This window comes from Glandiceps talaboti, chromosome 16 (genome assembly GCF_964340395.1).
Source record: "Glandiceps talaboti chromosome 16, keGlaTala1.1, whole genome shotgun sequence".
Lineage (NCBI taxonomy): Eukaryota > Metazoa > Hemichordata > Enteropneusta > Spengelidae > Glandiceps > Glandiceps talaboti.
The window spans coordinates 9,405,091-9,428,688 of NC_135564.1; the positions used below are offsets into that span (position 1 = coordinate 9,405,091).

A 23,598-nucleotide genomic window follows, 5' to 3' on the forward strand; every position below is an offset into this window, starting at 1 on the left:
ATGAATGCAGTTGTATCACGTGTAATGGTTATATCACATGCAGTGATAGATTTTAGTGTCAAAAATGCGGGAACATACCCACCCCTGGAAATATCTCTCATTATTCATGTCTAATATGCATATGAGATGAGAATGAATGTGTGGACTACTGCACTGTACAATATCTTACCCACAACTCTCTCTGATTGGTATGCTTGGAGGTTCCTTATTTAATAACTTCTTCAATAATCCATACTTTTCAACATTTTAAGCATATTAATTAAGTTTAATTAATATGTAGCAAAAGAACGCTTAGGAATCAAAAATAAAGTTCTAAATTTTGTATAAAAATTTACTAACAACTACATTAAGCATGTGCTGTGAATAAAACACTTTTCAATGTCAAAGTGTCAATAACTTGGGTAGTCAGTGTGTATGATGAGTTTTAGTATGTAAATTACTTTTGTCATACCTATTCAAATAAATCTATATCTTTGGCAAAGTCAAAACAGGTGCATATATTTTCCTTAGTTTCGAATTCGTTGCAAATATTCTGCATGTATTTCAAGAAAATCTGCTGACAAATTCCTAAAATTGCTACTCCTTTTACAATAAATCATTGATACCAGCACCGATGAAAATGGGTATTCAGAAACTCATCAGTGGCAATTCTACGCTTGCCAAATGGAAAAACTGTTTTTACAAAACCCTATACACTGGTGAGATTTGTCTGATTTCAAGGAGATGATGTCCAACACTACAAATCAGAGAGAGTTGTGGGTAAAATGTTGTACAGTGTACTGCATTTTCCAAGCCACGAAACAACACCAGTGCGTCTGCTTGAATGAAGGGAGCCAGGAAAAGACTTCATGCAATGACAAAGTTATGTAAAACAACAATACAATCAATACAACGGGTGGGTGGGTGGAGGGAGGGGGGTGTTCTCGCGGCACATGTATCTTATGTATTATTCCGACTACAGTGACTGTTAAAGTACTGATCTTCTTAAAATGTAGTGATCTCTGTTAGGTTTTGTCTCACAAAAACGCGTTAAAATTGGACAAATACTAAATTACATTATATATATATATAAATATATATATATATATATATATATATGTATATATATATAATATATATATATATATATATATATATATATATATATATATACATATATATATATAACTCGAGTGTCTGATGATCGCACCATGCGTGAAACTCCGAGTTACAACCAAGAAAGAGTTCCAGTACTACCAAAAAAAAAATACATATATATATATATATATATATATATATATATATATATATATATATATATATATATATATATATATATATATCTATATATATATATATATATATATGATACAGCCCTTTTCATGTAGTGTTCACTGACTCTGATTGATACAACCACACGGAAATCAATAAGAAATTGCGCACGCTAAAATTTATGATAGCAAATTTGACTGGATACAGCTTCTTACGACATTATGTCTAAATGAAATGAACTATGTAAATACCATACATGCATCAAATGCAGACATCAAAACATTGGCGTCCACGTGTCTGCGTCTAGCTGCACCACGTTTTAAATGGTTTCTTTCACTTCAAATGTAGCCTGAAATTGCGATCTTGTTATCTTAATGTGCAGTTTCTTATTGGTATATGTGTGGTTGTATCAAACAGAGCCAGTGAGCACTAACATGAAATGGGCTGTACATAACATGTAGAATAGAAGTACTGATCATGGATAAAAATATTACATCCAAATACGTCAATTTATCAAAACTGACGAATATTATCCGCATCAAGGGTTAATGGGATATTTCGTTTTCAAATTATTTTGATCAAAAATATATACATAAAAAATCACATCCAAACATGTCAGTTGATGTTAACATGCTCCAAAGCCGACAACAGACAGATACACTGGAAAAGGAGTAGCCTCTGCTTCTAATAGGTTAACATCACCACCCCTGGCTACTAATGACCTTTTACGCTTCATCCAGATTAAAGGAATGATATGTTCTACTACTAACGAATTAATTAAGTTCAATGATTCTCAGGAGATGTATCTCTTTATTTTGCCTTGCTAGAAATATAGCATGATGAAAATTGATAGGGATACCGGCTTAAAATCCCCTCTTTACTCGGAGAAAAGTTGATTGTAAAAGAGAAAAGTGCGTGGTATTAGTAGAGTCATTAGGGACAAGAAAATATTATACTTGTAAATTGGCAATATATCAGATGTGTTTTGTTAGAAAGAAGACTAACTAACGCATGTCACATCTCTAGACATTCAATTGTACTCAAACCTACCTCTACGCTGTTACACACATTGAGTCCTTGAATTAAACTAAACTAAACTGAACATACAGAAGTGTTTTCTGGCTTTACATGTCATGATCATGCACACCTAGCGGTGAAAGGAGGAAAACAACAACCAGCTGGGAATTGTACCTTCATTACCATTACATTATATTCAAATGAGATGCAGAATACACGTGGATGGACAGTTTCAATGTTAATAAATTGGAGACAACATTATCATCGCATTATTTCAAAACAGCCTTGTTCGTCTGAGTGTAAAAGTTGACAACCGCTTTCACCGTCATTTTGTTATTCATGACGACACACATAAGTCTACACTATCCTATTTTTATTCTCGTTAATGTGCTTTTATTACACTTGCTACTATACCCAGGCTACAATACGTTCAATTTGATTAGGTAAAACGTTATGTCTTATTTCGCCCATACGGTAGTTCAATTGATGTGTTCCATGCTTTCTTTTACTGTGTATTTATAACTCGTCCGAGGGCGTTAACAGGAACGTTTTGGAAAAAGGTTTAGTTCATAGACTTACACCGCGCACCGAAAGATATTGAGCAAGACTTGGACAGTAAACCCTGCACGGTGTTATTAACTGTTCGTCACACCATCTTCGTTCCTGACAACGCAATGTTAATGCACGACTTGTTATTAACATAACTAATACACAGTCGCTATACAAGGGTTGTATATGCGTTCGTGACAATACCAGAATCAGAAATAAAAATAATAAATAAATAAAGAGTAAACTAGGTATATAGTTCTCTAGAGAATGTATGTTATTGACATGAAATGACATGCATGCAAAACAACCTTCATTTGAGAAACTGAACATTTCTTTCCACAAACACATGGTGTACCTTACCAAATAAGCCCCCCCCCCCCCCGGGGCCTACCTACGTACATTATGTAAATACATTTGTACACTTAATCTTACTTTGATATTGAACTTCGGTGGAAATACTTCCACATTTTCGTTTTTATTGTAAGCAAATTTGGCATCTACAATTCAAAGGAAAATCCACTACATGTAAATAAACAAACATTTAAAGTACAAAAAACAAATGAAAACTGGACGGGTTAAATCAACAAACTCAACTCAAAGGGTTTTCAAAAAGGTCTGAGTGGGGTATAATCAGGTAAGTAAACAAAAAAGTATTATAGATGATATATGCCAGCGAGGGCAATATCACAATTTAGTGCCTGCACAAGGGTTTGTACTCTTTTACCAAAATTTTGATGATGCCCAAGCCGAGGGCAATATCCACCGCACGGGCAATAGTCTGTCATGTGATTCGATTCTCCCTCTCGAAGGTGTGATAATGCTGAATGACGCAGTGTCCCGGAAGAAGTAACAACTCTGGTTTGCGAGAATGATCAACTCAATAGAAAGCTGATACTCTCTATGTATACGTTATGTGTTATAAAACTACACACCAACAAAATTCGACCAGTAAAGTGGTAAGGCGACTATAATCCCATATGCATAGCAACAAGCAAAATACATGGGTTGGTTTACAATAAATAAATAACTTTTAAAACTTAAACTGAAATATGCGTAACAACCACGACCACGCCCCATAGCAACGGAACACATAGTATTTGGTTTTATTTGATATACGTATAGTAAATCACAAGAACTGGTTGATTTAATCCGTAGATATGCATTAATTAATGAGTCATTTGCATAAATAAAGATTTTCTTAATGTAGTTTGTGATCTTAATGAGTCATTTGCACAAGACATAGTTACGAATTAGGGGACAGATGTGTATCAAATGAATTAGTGATCCGTTAGCTAGAATGCCCACGTCGCTGGCGCTGTGATGCGATAGTATGAGATACAACAGTCAAAGTCTTGTTATTTGTTCTTACATGATGCTTTCCGTAACATTTGGTGAAGCGCCATTAACGGTGAAAAAGTTTAATTTACCAAAATGATTATCGAAATGTTTGTGTCTGAGTCAGATAAGAAGTTTAATTTCAATAGCAATTCTTTTCGGTTCAAACAATATACCCGGCCGGCACTTATCCGTATGGGAGCCGTACGTAGAGGATACTTATCTTTAGAATCACACTCTTATAAGATTCCGTCTAGTATTCCATGGTGATATGTACATTAATTTGAAAATTTGAAATTTAATGTATTTAACATCTCTATCAGAGCTATGGTCGGCAGAATATTAAAATAAAGAGATACATACATGTAAACTAGTCTATAGTTGACTGACAAAATAAAAAGCAATTATCTAGTTATCTCGGGTTATCTCTAACATTCAATCAGTAAGCTATCAATAAGAAGTTCCATGTGGTGACAGAATGATCATGACAAAATGCTGTTTTGATCTTGCCACTCAAAATTACTTGAGTTGTGTTTATTCTCGAATCAAAGTTATGATCCTTGGAAATCAGTAAATATTTAAAATATCTTTCTAGACGTTGGTGGCGCACAATGAGTTGTAATTTTTTTAGTTGCACACCATTTCTGCCCAGAATGCATGACGTCAGACAAGAAAGTTTTGTATAGTCTTGGAGTGAATATTTTTTGAAATAATATACTATGCAGTTAACTATTTATTCGTTTCCCTCCGTCTTCCAAGTTAGGTAGTGAAGAGAGGGAGTTACATCAGCCCTTGTGATGTTTAGATTTGCGTTTTAATGATCAAAATATGTATACTATATTTCGGGTGACTAAAATATGAAGTCGTTTGTTTTCGAATATTATACCCAGCTGCAGCATGCAGATCATGACAGACAAACACAATAACACTAATACTGTTATACATGCAAAGACAATGGAATGGTAATAGACAACGATATGTGTACTCAGACCACAAAATATGGTCTGAGATGTGCATAAGTATGAAAATAGTATAGAGGTATTATCGACCAAATTATGTTGAATCAGTTTACAACTATGACCATGTTCTTTCAGAATTTGGTTTGTCTTTTGAATGTAATCATCGACCAGTTCACGTAAACGAGTCATGAAGGGATCAAACATAGTCCCTGCACTAGGGATGGCTGGTTTCCGATGATAATTGCCTTCCGTGTTCTCCTCAACGCACCGACGCCTTTCTGCTGTAAAAGTAAGGTTGAGAAATGACATGATGTCGAAGGTACAGCTCTGTTTACAAATTCAGGGCCATTCTTTCCATAGCAAATTGTCGCTTCAAAATGAATTGCGGAATAACGCTAGTGTCAGTGTGCAATGAGATAATTATATCAAACAACATTTTAACCAAAGACAAGGTCGAACACAATTATTGAAAGAAATATCTTCAAATTGTGGATCTTAAACTGCGTACCTAGTTTAATAGTTTTTCAGGGCCACCAAATATTCCAAAAAAAGAGATCTGCCGTGTTATCAGCATGAAATGTTTTAATATAAGGAACAAGATGTTAATGAGATCGAGCGCATCTTCAGAGTCACGAGTCACTGCATGTAGCATAGCAGGCAACCTCACTATGAACGACTGTTCCGTCTTTTTTTTGAGTTTCACTCGCTGACATGATAATTGCGACTTGCTATCTTCAAATGAAGGAGACTTTCAAGACTACTGTTACTCGCAGAAAATGCACAGTGCATGTGCGCACTTCTTTTTTACTTTCCCGCGCAAATTTCTTTTAATTTGCTACGATATAAAATACATATTAACCATGAGGCTAGAAATCGTCACGTAAATAACGATTTTAATATCATCGCTATGTATTCAAAAAGTAGCTTTTTTCTTTCTTTTTTTCAAAATCTCAGGGGGGGGGGGCAGCTGCCCCCTTGTCCCCCCCCCCCGCAGGCTACGGTACTGTATTAGTTACTGCAGTTACCCTAGTATATATAGTGAGTGTACTTACCCTTGCATTGTATGTTAGCTAGGTGTTGTGGCTGCAGTTATCCATGTGAAGTGGAGCCATATCAATCAAAGTCTGTAATAGTATGGAGAATATGTCACATACATTCAGCCTAGCAGCAGTTATAGGGTTTGTAGGTAGTGATATTATATTGTTGGACATGATAACTTTAATACAGGTTTAGAACAATGTTTAGGTGTTGCCTATGTAGAATACACAGGAGTAAACAATAAGACAATAGTCTAAATCAGACCATGGAGAAACTTGATTCTTTTTCCAGCAGAGTATAAATTCAGGAAATTAGTGCTTCACCAAATAAAGTTGAACTTGATAATAGTGATGCGAATCAGTTCTACAGAGGACCCTTGGGGTGTTCAAGGGTCACCAACTTAAAGTATGGGCTGAACCATCCTGTGATACTATTCCTAGGATATTGGCATACCTTGACAAAACTATTATATAAACACTGATGAAGATACATTTAGAAGCTGGATTTTAAGATCTGCTAACCTGTATATGTTTCTCAGGAAAGAACCTTATTGTTAGAATGTTTTTTCTGTGTTCTAACTTTGACAAGACTCCTTGATTCCAGTTCAGTACCAACGTAGAACAACACATTTATTTTCATATTCATGAAGTAAAATGGGCACAGGTAGGCGCTGTTACTCTGCAGCTATTGGCAAGTTAAGGATGGAATTTTGACAATCAAGAATTAGTATATGTATGGGATAATTAAGAAAGAAAATATTGATTATATTGTTGCAAATGAAAGGTGAATAACAAGGGCCTTGTGATATTCAGTTCAGGTGTATACACAGAATACATGTGCAAGACTAGAGACTATCAGAGGAGATGCAGAAACTGTTAATATACCAGATATGATTGTGAAAGTGTATGTGATATTGATGAAGTAGATAATGATGATATTTGTATGAGATGATGAGGAACTGAATGAGTACAAAGAGTGCAGATCATATGTATATTATTGATTGGAATTCTGATGAAGGAAGGAATAGAGTTGCTTAGAAAATAAAAATGTCCTAAAAATAAGTATATATTTACTAAAGCATGTTTTTCAAAAACATTGCATTATGGAGCAATATTTAAAGTAAAGAGATGTGTACATGACCATAATTTCTAATTGTATGAGATGAGATTTAATAAAGTTGTTTATATTTTTAAAATGTGTATTTTGTATATCATATCGACAAAGTATTCTAAGATACACCATCCTATTCCCCAGTACACAAATAATTTTGTGCATATATACATCACCCCAATTTCCCTTACATAGTAATTCTTCTCAAATGTGTCCATTGAAGTGCAATATTGAATAAATCAAGTAGTATGTCCTGTTTCAATTAGTATTGTCCATAAAACTTGTGGTCGGAAAAGAGAAGATTGAGCAACAATAAATAAATGGTAATAAGAGAAAAAAGAAATGAATATCTCACATGCAATGACTCTTGAAGAAACGTAAGAAACACTTAAAGGTCATCGTTGGGGGCGCCTTCAGGTCATATATCGCGCGTTTAGGTCGAATATTTAGCAGAATTTACATAGCCCCAATTGCTATCGATTAACACTTTCGTCCTAAACAGTGACATTACTAAACAAGTACACAGTTTGAAAGAGGGCCTCTCCGATGTGATGTCAACACGAAATTTGTTTTTGGACGCGAAAGTTTAACAATGATAATTCGGCGTAAAAATGCAGTTTCTAATTGGTTTGTGCGCGGTTGTAGCAGTGTTAGCCAGTGAACGGTAAATTGAAACGGGTTGTATCTTAGACATATCCTGAAATATGCAGTGTTAAATAAACAAGTATATGAATGATAGCGATAATGGAACTCACGAGAAAACAGTCCATATTTATTAGACCCTGGTGTATAACCAACCCTAACGGAAATACAGATTAATAAACATTGTTATGTTGTTCAGATTTTATTTATTCTAATATTACTTGTTGAATACATGAAATGAACACAAAATGAAAATATCTTAAGATATTTTGGATGCACGACGTATACGACTATGACCATGTTCTTTCAGAAATTGGTTTGTCTTTTGAATGTAATCATCGACCAGTTCACGTAAACGAGTCGTGAAGGGATCAAACCTAGTCCCTGCACTAGTGATGGCTGGTGGCCGATGATTATTGCCTTCCATGTTCTCCTCAATGCACTGGCGCCTTTCTGCTGTAAAAGTAAGGTTGAGAAATGACATCATACGTTCGACATTGGACATCGTATCCTTCTTCAAGTCCTCGTAGTAAACCACTAAAATACGCCACCTTTTTTGCGAAAGCCAACATTTTGGTAACTCATGCCAGTGTCGAATCTCTCTGGCAACATAGTCTTCCCATTCTGAAATGATAAGGAAAAATATTCTGGCATCCACTATCAAAAGTGACACCAGTGACTAAAATCTGAACTTGCTAAGGAAAGATCACACAATGTCACACAAGCTCAATAAACGAACATCGCTCGTTTACTGAGTAGGGAATGGGGTCTGGCGTCAGGGTAATTGCTGAACGTCATTTGGCACTTCTAAACAAATTTAGAAAACTCTTACACCTTCAACGATAACAGGTTCTGTATTTATTACATTGTATTGAGAGTTGATAAGTTGCCAGTTATTAAGATGTACTGCTCACGTGGTGCACAGTGACTGTGATTTGCTAATATTTTAATGTGTTTACTATATGTTCTCACATTGCATCAATCGTAGTTATGTGACCACTACAGTTTTCATGATGGTGACGTAATATGAAAGAGTCGATGTCGCACATGTGAACGTTCGTTTAGGGGGAGGAGAAGGGGATTTTGGCCTAAAGTAACGAAGTTCCTTTATTGAGCTCATGTGATATTGCTTGATCGTCAGTAATATAGTATATGGTATGTGGTATGAGATACTTGACAGAGAACGAAAATTGAAGTTTAGGAACCTCTCATTCTGAATCATAATGCAATCTACAAAAACTTTTTTCGTCCGTTTATTCATTTTTTTCATGATTATAAATGTGATCTTAATTAGTTCTTAGATAATATATAACATTTGCTTAATGTCAAATTTGGTGGTCATCTTTACTCTTTCTTCCAAATCAAGAACAGTTCATTTGACGTCTAACATGTTGCTCATTCCGCATCATTCCAGTTGACATGCTACATGATACTGCTGTAGACATGAGGAAGTTCAAGACAGTTTACACTTACTTTCCCCTGTAATGTTTCGCAGTGGATATTGTGACTGATGACCAACTAGTCGTCTTCTGTATTCTGCTATTAGCGCATTGTAGGGATTTCGAATAAGCAAAATTGCAGATGAAAACTCATTGTTGTTACAGTTATGCGTTTTGACGACAACGTTATTGCCTTTACGGTAATCCGCATATTTTCCTCGAAAACCTATTGTTGTGGGAAAATATATATGAGGTTATTGACAGGCTTAATCGAGCATGGTTAATTCTATGATCATAAGGGGGAGGGGGCATAGGGAAGACTGATCTTACCTTAGCTGCATTTCATTGATGTTAAGGGAACATGGAACCCTGTCCCCTTTATTGCACTTATTCTTTATATTAATTTTTTTGAAATAAACAATTGTAATTATTACATTTAGCTATAGTATTATGTGGTCATTTTTTCATGAAGAGTAAACCTCCCACCATTGTTTATCTCCCCCAATGTATCACCCCAGTGTAGAGTTAAGAAATTTGAGAGAGATTACGCGATGCAAGATTGTTACGTCGACTTTCCTGGGTCCTGAATTACAGGTAAAGCAATTCAGCTAAGAAAAAAGCCAGTCTCGTCTTTGCTCCCCTAATGATATTCAAATATTTACGCAATTCTAAAACATAAAGGGGCATCAAGTCCTTATCCTGTTTAAAACACATTTGAATATGGTGGAGTTATGGGGGATTGCGGGTTATATGTTTCACAAGATGTAGACAACAATGTACAACAGTTACAACTGGTATGTTGTTGTATATGCCCCCCCCCCCCTCTCCCCATTTGACAGCAAGTGCATTGTTCATTGAACGAATTTATCGTATCACTATAATGTATGTATTCTGGCTATGTACATAATGGATTCCAAGTATCGGCTTGAAAATTATAGCGATGCATTTCATCATAGCGAACAAAGGTAGACACAAATGCGCACAACAAACAACCACTACACACCTTTTCCTTTAAAGGGAACTGTCACTTTTCTGTTTATAATTCCTGTGTAAATTCCTGAAGCAGTCTCCAACAGATGTCTAGTCCAAGTATTTCCAGATCCGGGAAAACTCGCTAAGCCTACCAGGGGTCTGGTCTCTTTGCTCCAGTTGGCAAAATTTACCGAGCAGTTCACTGAAAATTTAAGATCCATATTGAAAATAATAAAACTTCATAGAAATTATACATTATATATCAGGCATTTCAATAATAAGTAAAGATTGAACAGAACGTCATACGCATTATTACTTTTAGTATGAAATTGGTGAAATAGCTATCAAGCACCATATGTTATCACCCATGAGTGAGGGAGTGAGTGAGTGAGTGAGTGTGAGAGAGTGCATGAGTATGTGTGTGTGTGTGTTTGTGTGTGTGTGTATGTATGTATGTATGTATGTATGTATGTATGTATGTATGTTTGGATGTATGTATGGATGGATGGATGTATGTATGTGTATGTATGTATGTATGTATGTATGTATGTATGTATGTATGTATGTATGTATGTATGTATGTGAGCATACCCGGCTGTATGTCTGTATGCTAGTCTATATGTTAGTCTGTAGGTTGTCAGACAGGCACACGGGTATGTAGGTGGGTGGTATATAGGTAGATATTATGGAAAACACATCCTTGTGTTGTTTGACTTGCTAGCAATGCTATATAAATGTTATGCCCAGTACCTGAAGTTAGAACAGAGATATAAAGTTGACAATGGATAATATGTCCTAAAATGAAAAGAAACTGAAAGGGACATGTAAACGTAACACTGAATGATCTTCGGGGATGAATTTCACTACTAATTACTTTTAAAAAAAGTACGATGACCCCTTTTTTTCTTTAATTTAACTAAGAATGTAGTAGTAGTAGTAGTAGTAGTAGTAGTTGTTGTTGTTGTTGTTGTTTTTGTTGTTGTTATTTCTTGAACAAACTTAAAGTAACAGCGAAAGTTTAAACATGGCCCTTTTCAGGTGTATGATAATGGAAATGCTTTGTATTTGCCGCCTGAATTGTGTCATTTGTAATTCAGTATGAATAATTATCGATTAAAGTAATGTAGTATCATTCAATTGATAAAAGTGATCCATGAATCAAACCACAAATAATCTAGTCTTGATCACCCTGACATTTGCAGGATACTGTAGTATAACTAAAACGAACAATCTGGTCTTGGGCACTAGGACACTTGTGAAGGAAAGCAATTCTTCAGAAATTTAGTGATTCTCTGCGTTTTAAGATTAGCAGATAATTGATATCTGTTCGGTATGCGAATACATTTGTCAAGTGTAATTACCATGTGTGCTTATACGTGATTGGTCAATGTTTGCTAACAATTGTAACAGATGGTACGTGTATATAACGGGTGTTTAAGAGGCCGATTTGTACAACGTCGGTTGTACACTCATGGCCATACTTTTGAATAATAATAATAATAATAATAATAATAATAATAATAATAATAATAATAATAATAATAATAATAATAATGGTAATAATTTCGTCCTTCCTTTTCAGACAGATCTTCACGATTTCATTTTTAACGTCGGTACCTGTTTCATGATTCTTCGTTTTTCTGTCAAGCCTATTCTGTTCGAATTCCGACTCATAACTTTAAAAATACTTTAGTACATCCATAAACTGAAACAACTCTGAATTGCACTGTTTAATGAAATGTAAGTGGGGAACTGATTAAATGCGTATGGTACGTGGGGACAGCAACTAACGCAAACGCAATCTGCGCGTTCTTCTTTTCATTGTATGTTCGAATTCGAATGCTTTGAAATTTAGAATAGATGGCTCACAACAGAATATAGCTGGTACAAGTAAACATAAACGGTACATGCTCTGTTTGGATCGGAGATTGGCTAATTGCACTTCAGTACAACAATTTGAAATGTGTAAGTTCTGACATTCTGTAGGGGTGTCTATACGCGCGAGGGTAGGTGTTGTGCGTGCTATTCACGTGGATGAAATGTCACCTGATCATGACTAGCGTACCTTAGATTTAAGGACCGGTCAGTTTCTTCAGCCTGGGGGTTGCGGTGGATTCTTAAATTGGGCTGACAAAAAGTCACTACCCCCCCCTATCTGTAAAACCAAAAACAGGCTGACCCCCCATCACTTAATTCTAAAACATGATGACCCCCCCCCCTTATATATAATATTGACATGACAGGTATTTTTTGATCGTGACTCAGTGTGGACTGCTTGACTGTCTTGCATCTACTTTATAAGATCCCGGGTTAGTACTATCATAATTATAATTATTGACTACACAAGGTAAATATAGTCCAAAAGGAGTTTAATAGCATCTTGGCAGTGACAGCTATAGGAAAGCTTGGGCAGGGAATATGTATATCTCTTATGGGGGGTTCTATGGGGGTCTCCCCCTGGAAGCCCTGGAGGTTTTTTACTCTGAAAAGTCAATTTTGAGACTATTCAGGCCCTTTCAGACAATAATTTCCAAGCTTTACAAGACAGCAACAACATGTAAAAAGAAAAATATTTTTGAAATATTAAGTTTGATAGCATCTTGACAGTAAGAGGTAGGGGAAGAACTTGAGACTGGGATGTGTACACCTCATGGTCCTAGGGGGTGTCCCCCTAGAAGTCCTAGTGGTTTTTTACTCTGAAAAGTCAATTTTGAGCCTATTCAGACCTTTTCAGACAATAATTTTCAAGCTTTACAAGACAACATCAACATGTAAAAAGCGCTAGCAACTACACAGGGTTGAAATACTTTTGAAATATACTTTGATAGCATCTTGGCAGTAAGAGGGGAAGAACTTGAGACTGGGATATGTCCACCTCATGTGGGGGTCCATGTGATGTGGTAACTAGGTAATACATGTATATGTATATTTATAGTTATGCTTGAACTAATAAGTAATATTAAAGGATTCATGTAAGAAACAGGGAGAAGAACAAATATTGACATGTACCACATTTCAGACAAGGCTATATGCCATTGTAGAAAAAGGAGTTTTTTTCTTCCATCACATTCCAAAACACAATACCTCCCCCCATCCACAATTCTGAAAACAGCATGACCCCCTTACTGTCAATTTCAAAAACAGAGTGACCCCCCCTCCCAATCCACAGGACCCCCCCCCCGCCAGGACGAAGAAACTGACCGGTCCCTAATTAGTAGTAAAACAATTCTACCAGTAAAATTCATCGATTGCAATTAACGAGCTCAACATATCTGTCAATCATTTTATAATGTAAATGCTATTTTAAACGTAACAAAAAGAAAACAAGGTTAAGCAAAACTACTAGCAATACGACTTTAGTCACTATTCAAGACCAACTTACATTTCTCGGTAATGTTCACAGCGTTATTCCAGTAATAAGGTCTTGCTGGATTATAAAACACAACCATTTGACGAGAAGACAAGTTGAATACAATCACTAAACAACCAAGGGTCACAAAAAGAGTTGCGACAAAGGACACTTTCAAAATGTGAACCATTGCAGTACGATGGATTGGTATGAAATGGTACACTCGCAATTACAATAACGATACACATATGCAGTGTTGTACTTTGCACCCTCTGATAATTATAACTAAAGTAAATAACATATGTTGGTATTGTTTACTTTCTTTCTGTAATACACAATCTGTCACTGATATACATATATTAAGAATGTCTACATATTTGCAAAATCTCATACAGCGAGAAGGCTGACTAGAATTAGGATTATATTTATACTAATTTATTTAAATTCAGCGTTTAATCAAAATAGTTTGTTAGATATGACATCAAACAATTATGGTTTATATAAAGTGACATCTGGTACACGTACATATGTATTGAGCGTCATCAGTTTAATGTAGGGTGTATTAAACTATTGATGTGAGTTATTCTTAGCTAGAAGCATTATCTATAATGATAACCTGAAACTCTAATAAAAAATTAAAAAATGATTTCCTTGAAAATATGATGAAGAAATCCAAAATTTATATTTCAAAAGGATCAGCAAAAAACTTGAATATAGCAAAATTTGGAGTGATTTTAAAATGTTTTATTTTTTATTTGAAGAAATTTGACAAGGGTACCGGTTTATAACTGTACCTGTCCGTTTGTAATATTATGGTATATGCGAAATATTCAAATTTCACGGGAGGATTTTCACTGAATTATTTGCCACACACTGCTTCAGTTATGTAGTGTACATCTTCCAATTAAGTATTGTTTCAGTTGAGTTGTACGTATATATATATATATATTTGTGTGTGTGTGTGTGTGTGTGTGTGTGTGTGTGTGTGTTTGTGTCAGTGTGTGTAACCGCTAACACACGTGTGTCTTGCTTGATAATGTGTTGTGCAATGAGAAATATTTTCATTACGATTTTAAGAAAGAGTTGCTGAGATTGCTGAGATTTCCCGGTATGGTCGGAAACTACCGACGGTATTGTCGAAATTTTGCAATTATTGCTAATTCTGTGACTGATTTGTTGAAGAGTTTATATGGTCTGGAAATTTCCAGATGCATTTGTCAAAGGTCATATCACTATACGAAAAGTCAAATTTACCCTCCTTTACCCAACCTTTACCCTAGGTGAGACGCACCTAACCACCATCTCTGTCCAGGGGTAGTACGAGACGAAGTACCACTTTTGACTGTCTACAACCCCCAGGTGAGAGATCACCGGGGGTAAATTAAGTCAAAGGTGGTACTTCGTCTCATACTACCCACATTTACACATCCTCTGCCCAAGATTTACCCCGGTGGAAAGATAATGGTCAAATATGACTTTTCGTATAGTGTATGGTCATACTTACTAGTTCACCAGCTCTTTCAGCTCAGGTATTTTAAATTATCAGATCAGTTGATGTAATGCCAGTGATATGGGTATAGAGGGCAGTGTTGATGCAACGGAGCATAGGAAGTGTTGACCACCCTATTTGCTAGTTTTCAAGAATATTCGACTGGCATCAGAAAAACTACTCTACTGTCGAAAATGTTTGGCTTTGATATTAGCTTTATAACACATTGATGTGTACTTGAGCGTGATGTTGCAACTTATCCAGGAATTCACTGATCACAATACATTAATATGTATACATAAAATGAAAAGCAAGAATCAACGATTGCTGAGACGGACATTAATGCTCCACTAGTAAAATTAAAAAAAAATCGCCACATTAAAGGTAAAGATAATACAATTGCAGATGCATTGTCAAGAGTTGACAAAGGTAAAATGTACCTATGTCTGTAGGAGAAATTGTCTATTACGATACAAAGAATTGCTAATTTCAATGAGAGTGTACATTGTGAACTTTAGAGTATAATGAAGTGGTGGCCAGTACTAGGTGATTTCACTGCATTTATATATTTTTCTTGTTATGAGGCAAATTTAATATGCAAATTTAATGCCAACGTTCACTAAGTCTCTCTCTTATATCACATTAAAAAAAACTTAACAAGTTGCTGGTTCGTATGACCATACACACTCAATCAAACTCAGCTTGAGTTTATAACACAAGTTACATATATATATATATTTTAGAGATTTATGTAATGTTTTCCATATTATACTTTCTGGAAAAATTACTCTCAATATATATATATATATATATATATATATATATATATATATATATATATATATATATATATATATATATATATATATAACAGTATCAAGCAAGATACACAAGAGCTGTTACAGTTTTTCATGCTGTTGTGACCTGTGTATCTCGCTAGATACTGTATTATTCACACTCTATAGACATTATGTATTGAGTACTGATTAACGCTACATAGACAATTTACATATTACAATTTTACAACACACCAACGTATTCAAAGCCACTCACATTGGTAGAACATTCCCCATCAAAGATGACGTGAACTGAAAATTCAGTAAATTATGTAATTTTCGCACTCACCTGCCGGGTATGCAACATACAGTATATCGGGATAACTACACAACCATTCCACAAACGCCTTAACGGCCATCGTTCCACTATCAGGAGAAACAAAACAGACGGGTCTCCATATGGAGTACCGCATTTCCGGACACCGGGACATGATGTACAAGTCAACACTCTCACAGCTACAATACTATATGCCTTATTCGAGGTTTTGATACAGACACGCAGTACTAAACAATTACAAAGTCTATGGATTAATAGAGCTGGAACCCTACATCCCCACGGACTTAATGACTATGAACTATCTGGCATACGACACTAACTATGTTTTCTATTTACCTTTTTATTTATTCTACATCTCCCTTTGGTCACATGACTGTGTTTTCCTTTTGTTCGGACATACGTAGTTAATTTGCAAACATTCGTGTGTTTGTTTCATGGCTTGAAGAAGGTGTGCTTAACGCACCGAAACGTCGCTTGCTTGCATTTTACTTTGGGATTGGAAGTAAGGCCGACTTTGTATACTACCACCTGTACATCAAATCAAATCATATATATATATATATATATATATATATATATATATATATATATATATATATATATATATATATATATATATATATATATATTCTCTCTCTCTCTCTGTCTCTCTCTGTCTCTGTCTCTGTCTCTCTCTGTCTCTGTCTCTGTCTCTGTCTCTCTCTCTGTCTCTCTCTCTCTCTCTCTCTCTCTCTCTCTCTCTCTCTCTCTCTCTCTCTCTCTCTCTCTCTCTCTCTCTCTCTCTCTCTCTCTCTCTCTCTCCCCTGCTTCCCAAAATTTAATACTGCTTTGTTATCGTTGAACAAAAGAACATTCATAGGAACACATACAAAACATGTTTCTAGTCTAAATATGACACATTTTTACGCATGGAAGGGAATGCAACCCTTTGTACATAGTTACCATTCACCGGCTCTGTTTGACCTCAGAAAAGTAACACATACTCTGTGGTTTGACACATCCACACATAAGCCAACTAGACACTGCACATGCTATACTATAAGATAGTAAGATTGAATGAACACCGTTCCTTGCTATATGTTGTTGAAATTAAAGGAACTAAAGTACTACCATATGTAGGCATCTAATACAACCGTCAAAATATTGGCGTCCGGGCCGCAAGTCTGTGTCTACGTGCAGTACGTTTAATAGTTTATTTCATTAGGAAAAAAATGTAGCAAGAAAGTGCGATCTTTCTCTCTTGGTGTAAATATGCAGTTTGTGTGTGGTTGTAGCAGTGTTAACCGGTGAAAGATATCTTGAAATAGGTTGCATCTTAGACATATCCTGAAATATGCAGTGTTAAATAAACAAGTATATGAATGATAGCGATAATGGAACTCACGAGAAAACAGTCCATATTTATTAGACCCTGGTGTATAACCAACCCTAACTAAAATACAGATTTATAAACATTGTTATGTTGTTCAGATTTTATTTATTCTAATATTACTTGTTGAATACATGAAATGAACACAAAATGAAAATATCTTAAGATATTTTGGATGCAGGACGTATACGACTATGACCATGTTCTTTCAGAATTTGGTTTGTCTTTTGAATGTAATCATCGACCAGTTCACGTAAACGAGTCGTGAAGGGATCAAAGCTAGTCCCTGTACTAATGATGGCTGGTTTCCGATGATTATTGCCTTCCATGTTCTCCTCAACGCACCGACGTCTTTCTGCTGTAAAAGTAAGGTTGAGAAATGACATCATACGTTCGACATTGGACATCGTATCCTTCTTTAAGTCCTCGTAGTAAACCACTAAAATACGCCACCTATTTTGCGTAAGCCAACATCTGGGTAACTCATGCCAGCGTCGAATCTGTCTGGCGACATAGTCTTCCCATTCTGAAACGACAAGGAAAATTATTCTGGCATCCCCTATCAAAAGTTACACCAATGACTAAAATCTGAACTCGCTAAGGAAAGATCACACAATGTCACACAAGCTCATTAAACGAATTCCGTTCGTTTACTGAGTAGGGGGTGGGGACTGGCGTCAGTGCAATTGCTGAACGTCATTTGGCACTTCTAAACAAATTTAGAACACTCTTACACCTTCAACGATAACAGGTTCTGTATTTATTACAGTGTATTGAGAGTTGATAAGTTGCCAGTTATTAAGATGTACTGCTCCTGTAGTGCACAGTGACCGTGTTTTGCTAATATTTTAATGCAGGGATTGCACTAGACTTTGAAACCAGTGAGTCCCAGGGACCCATCACTGCTGAAAATATGGGGTCCCTTAAAAAAATGGGGTCCTATTTTACTATCGTTTATATCACTCATATCCACACAAATGTCTTCATAAACTTTCATTCATAATAAATCAACACATACACATGTACTTTATCATTATGTTATCAAATACCTTTTATTTTGAATGCATGTTCATTGTTGTTATGTATTCATCAGTATAATGATGCACACTAAAAGTACATGCTCTCCAATACATACTGTGTTACATATTTAGTTATCATTCAACTTGAGGTAAGTACTTCCTTCTGTCTTTTGCAACATTAAATTTCATTACAGCCCTATTAAATGAGAACTCTTTCAATTGTTTACCCTCTAAGGATATCTTAAGATCTTCATGAGTCTTGATAAGTGATTGACAGTAAGTCTATTCCTAAGTTTGGTCTTGATTCTATTCTGACATGAGAATGCTCTTTCACAAGGAACACTAGATACTGGGATGACAATTGCAATGGAGGCTAACTCACAAATGTCTGGAAAATCATCTCTGTGGTGGCAAAGTAAAAGTTTACAAAACTGTCTAAAATTCAAACTCCTATGACAATGCATCAGGTATTTATACTCCAAAAAAGTATCTGCTGCTCTATTCTTATCAAGTCTACTAGCAAAGTGAGTTACAAGTTTATCAAAGTGATCATCACCATATGTGATAAGCTGAGCTGTATCTGCAGGATTGGGTTCAACAGTACATCAAAGCAGTGCAGAAGATCTAAATCACTCTCTGGGAATCTGTCATGCAAGTTACTAACTATCTGGTTGATGTAGGTCTGGTACAAACCATCTATATCAAAATTTCTACCACGTGGACGCAACTTAATATCCTTGTATGTGAAGTTAACACATTCTTCTCTAAACTGACAAAGATGCTTCAATAAACATGGATTGTTAGACATGCCATTGAGAAGAGTACAAGCAACATGGACCTTGGACTTAATTACAGACAAATCTATATCTTCTCTTTGAAAAAACTTGCTCAGCCTGGATACTACAGGTAAAACATCCATAAGTACAGCAGTTATTGAAAGGAAACTGTAACTAGTGATTTCATTAAATAAACCCTTAGCATGAGAATTATTCTTGTCAGCACTTTCATTCTCTAAAGTTGCCACTAAACTGTCCCAACACTTATATACAGCCTCTACAGCTTGGAGTATTGACAGCCAACGTACTGGAGTTGGTTTTTGCAAAGCTACCTGCATTTCACCTAACACATCTTGAATTTCTCCGAGCTTATTATAACGTACAGGTGAAGCATTTAAAAACTTAAACAGATTATCTAAAACTAGCTGATACTTCTTCAGTGAATCAATAGAACTAGCAGCCTGGGAACTAGCAAGACTTAAACGGTGTGCAGCATAGTGTACAGAAATTAATGATTCGTTAACATCACGCCTTAGCCTAGCAGCAACTCCATTTTTCCTGCCTGTCATCACTGCAGCACCGTCGCTACCAAATCCTACAAAATTATCTAAGGGAATATTTCTACCTTGCAAAAATTCACATACACTACGAGTAATCGTTTCTGCTTTCCCATCTTGAACTTCAACATTACCTAAAAATAATTTCTTGGTTCACCCTCAATGACTAATCTAATTACTACAGACTTTACTTTACGTACAGCTATATCTATCTACACTGTCATCTACCATGATGCCAAAGGCTGAATGTCTCTATCAATATCAGAGTCTATAATTTCTGCTGTGGCTTCTTCCATGTCGTCGATCGAGGAGTGATGGTTGTAAAGCTGCTCACCAGAAACGTTTTTCAGGTCAGGACACTCGTTCTCCTTCAGCAGGTCAACCAGCGACGTAAACGTTGACTGTGGCATATCTTCTTTCGCCAACCAATACACACACTTCATCTGGGCTTGCAGTGTACCGGATGACTTCTCAGTAGCTGCTGCTGAGGCTTTTATGAAACTCTATAAATAAGAAGAGAAAGAGAGAAAAATAAATAACATGTCATTATGGGGGAATGGAAGTCATCGATCGCATGGGTGATCGATGTTCTTAGTGGCGATGGAAACCTCTATTAAAGTACAGTTAGGACAAGTACTTGGTACAATGCATCGAGTGATTACACGTTTAAGTTAATTACCTTTCTGCCGGTTCTCGCTAACAAGATGTCGAGATGGTCTCTGTTGGATTGGTGACGATCTAGTGCTGACTTTTGTAAGCTTTTGCAGCCATCAACGAACGTATTCTTCTTCTTTTCTGTCTTACACTACTTACAAAACATGGCACCGTTCGTGTACTCAAGCCAGGGATATGTTGTTAACCACTGTGGAAGAAAATTTTCGTGTCGCCCACCCTTCTTTCAACGTTTCCAGGCCGGGGCACTGTCAAGATCGACTTCTGCAGACGGTCGCTTTCCATTTTCTTTCTCGGGAATAGTTTCACTTGCGGTGGTGGCTTCGATGACGTGGTAGTTGATTTGGAGAAACTCGTGCGAGGTATCGGAGCAAAGAAACGCTTCATGGTTGCGATCGATGTGATGCAGATCGAAGTTCTGTCTGCCATTTAAAGCTACAAATTCCATCGTCGGACGAATCAAAGTCTTTTGGGGATGAATAAAAGTGGAGATCATCGCGTGAAAATGTTCGACAAGTGTCAAAATGTACACAAATTGCAACGTGTTTCTGATGCTTGCCACCATGTTTGATGACATCACCGCCGATGGAAAACCCCACCATGCATTATCACTACGTACGTGTGTCGGCATGAGTGAAGGATACCGACGTCATTGTCTCTGTCGGGCCGGGTGTCAACGTCATGTACGATCTGTTCACACATTCTTTACTTATAAATTACACTTTCACATATCTTGTGTTAGATCGGTCTTTTTCTTTTCCTTGTTTGATCGGACTTTTTATTGTCTTTTAAAGACTTTCACATTTGAATGAAAGAAGTACATTGTCAACGTCATTGAGCATACATGTAGATAGTGATGGGTCCCAGGGACCCACCGATGAAAATTGAATAGGGTCCCATTCAAATGCATTGCGTCCCAGACGCGGAATAACGCGTTAACGTTTTAAATGTTTTTATTATGTTCTTACATTGCATCAATCGTAGTGATGTGACCACAGGGTGCTCAGGCTCATTTAGTTCTGTTTACAAATATAAACAAAACAAAACAAACATACAAGTAAACAAACAAACAAACAAACAAACAAACAAACAAAAACAAACAAACTAATAAACAAGTAAACAAACAAACATAAAACAAACAAAATAAACTGACAAATGAGTAGATACATACATGAGTAAACGACAACAAACCAACGAACAACCAAACACTGCCCCCCCCCCCCCCCGAAATGGTCACATATGGAAATAACCCACAAGGGTTGAGACTGATCAAGTACTAGGAGTACTATTATAATTTTCATATCCTGAAAAAAATGCCATCAATTGCCTTCAGATCAGTCAAAATCCACCTCGCTAGAACAAATATGCTTAGAACTCACATTTTTACAAGACGAAATTGACAGCTAAATGAACAGAAAGGCTGAAATCCCGACGATTTCTGAGTTGTTGCTCTGTGGTATCTTGCCATACTCATGTATGTATCTACTCATTTGTCAGTTTATTTTGTTTGTTTGTTTGTTTGTTTGTTTGTTTGTTTGTTTGTTTGTTTGTTTGTTTGTTTACTTGTTTGTTTGTTTGTTTACTTGTATGTTTGTTTTGTTTTGTTTATATTTGTAAACATAACTAAATGAGCCTGAGCACCCTGTGATGTGACCACTACAGTTTTCATCATGGTGACGTCATATACGAAAGAGTCGATGTCGCACATTCGTTGTCGAACGTTCGTTTAGGGGGAGGGGACGGGGATTTTGGCCTAAACGAAGGAAGTTCCTTTATTGAGCTCGTGTGTCATTGCTTGATCATCAGTAACATATTTGTTATGTGGTATGAGATACATGAAAGAGAACGAAAATTGAAGTTTAGCAACCCCTCATTCTGAATCATAATGCAATCTACAAAACCTTCAGTCGTCCGTTTATTCATTTTGTTCGTGATTATAAACGTGATCTTAATTAGTTCTTAGATATTACATAACATTTAATAATCATGAAGGTGCTTAATGTCAGATTTGGTGGTCATCTTTTCTCTTTCTTCCAAATCATGAACAGTTCATTTGACATCTTACATGTTGCTCATTCCGCACCACTCCAATTGACATTCGACATTGACATATAAATTCTACAGTGTGAAAGTTCAAGACAATTTATACTTACTTTGCCCTGTAATGTTTCGCAGTGGATATTGTGATTTTTGACCAACTCGTTGTCTTCTGTATTCTGCTATTAGCGCATTGTAGGGATTTCGAATAAGCAAAATTGCAGATGAAAACTCATTGTTGTTACATTTATGCGTTTTGACGACAATGTTATTGCCTTTACGGTAATCCTCATATTGTCCTCGAAAACCTATTGTTGTGGGAAAATATGTATCAGGTTATTGACAGGCTTAATCGAGCATGGTTAACGCTAGGGAAGAATGATCTTGCCTTAGCTGCATTTTATTGATGTTAAGGTGAGACGGACCCCCCCCCCTCCCATTTTTAACAATCCCTGCATTGCAAGTATTCTTTAAATTTGAAATAAACAATAGTAGCTATAGTTCTTACATTTAGCTACGGTATTATGTGGTTATTTTTTCGTGAATAGTAAACCTCCCACCATTGTTTATCTCCCTCAATGTATCACCCCAGTGTAGAGTTGACAAATTTGAGAGAGATTACACGATGCAGGATTGTTACGTCGACTTTCCTTGGTCCTTAACAATAGGTTAAGCAATTCAGCTAAGAAAAATGGTCAGCCTCGTCTTTGCTCCCCAATAATATATATTCAAATATTTACGCAATTCTAAAATGTAAAGACGTATCAAATCCTTATTCTGTTTAAAACACATTTGAATATGGTGGAGTTATGGGGGCTTATGGGTTATATGTTTTACAAGATGTAGACAGCAATGTACAACAGTTACGTTGTTGTATATGCCCCCCCCTCCCTTTTTGACAGTAC

At 36.1% G+C, this 23,598-nt stretch overlaps 1 protein-coding gene and 1 pseudogene across 1 annotated transcript; both read right to left on the minus strand.

The window, feature by feature from the left end:
- Window positions 1–8,160: 8,160 nt before the first annotated feature.
- LOC144447758 (sialate:O-sulfotransferase 1-like) lies at window positions 8,161–16,345 on the minus strand. The gene is made up of 3 exons (XM_078137842.1): window positions 16,276–16,345; window positions 9,375–9,566; window positions 8,161–8,525 (listed from the first exon to the last, which is right to left on the minus strand). The coding sequence occupies exons 1-3, from the start codon at window positions 16,343–16,345 to the stop codon at window positions 8,161–8,163; spliced, it is 627 nt and encodes a 208-aa protein (XP_077993968.1).
- Window positions 16,346–18,786: 2,441 nt separating this feature from the next.
- LOC144447759 (uncharacterized protein C17orf113-like) lies at window positions 18,787–21,309 on the minus strand (annotated as a pseudogene).
- Window positions 21,310–23,598: the final 2,289 nt, after the last annotated feature.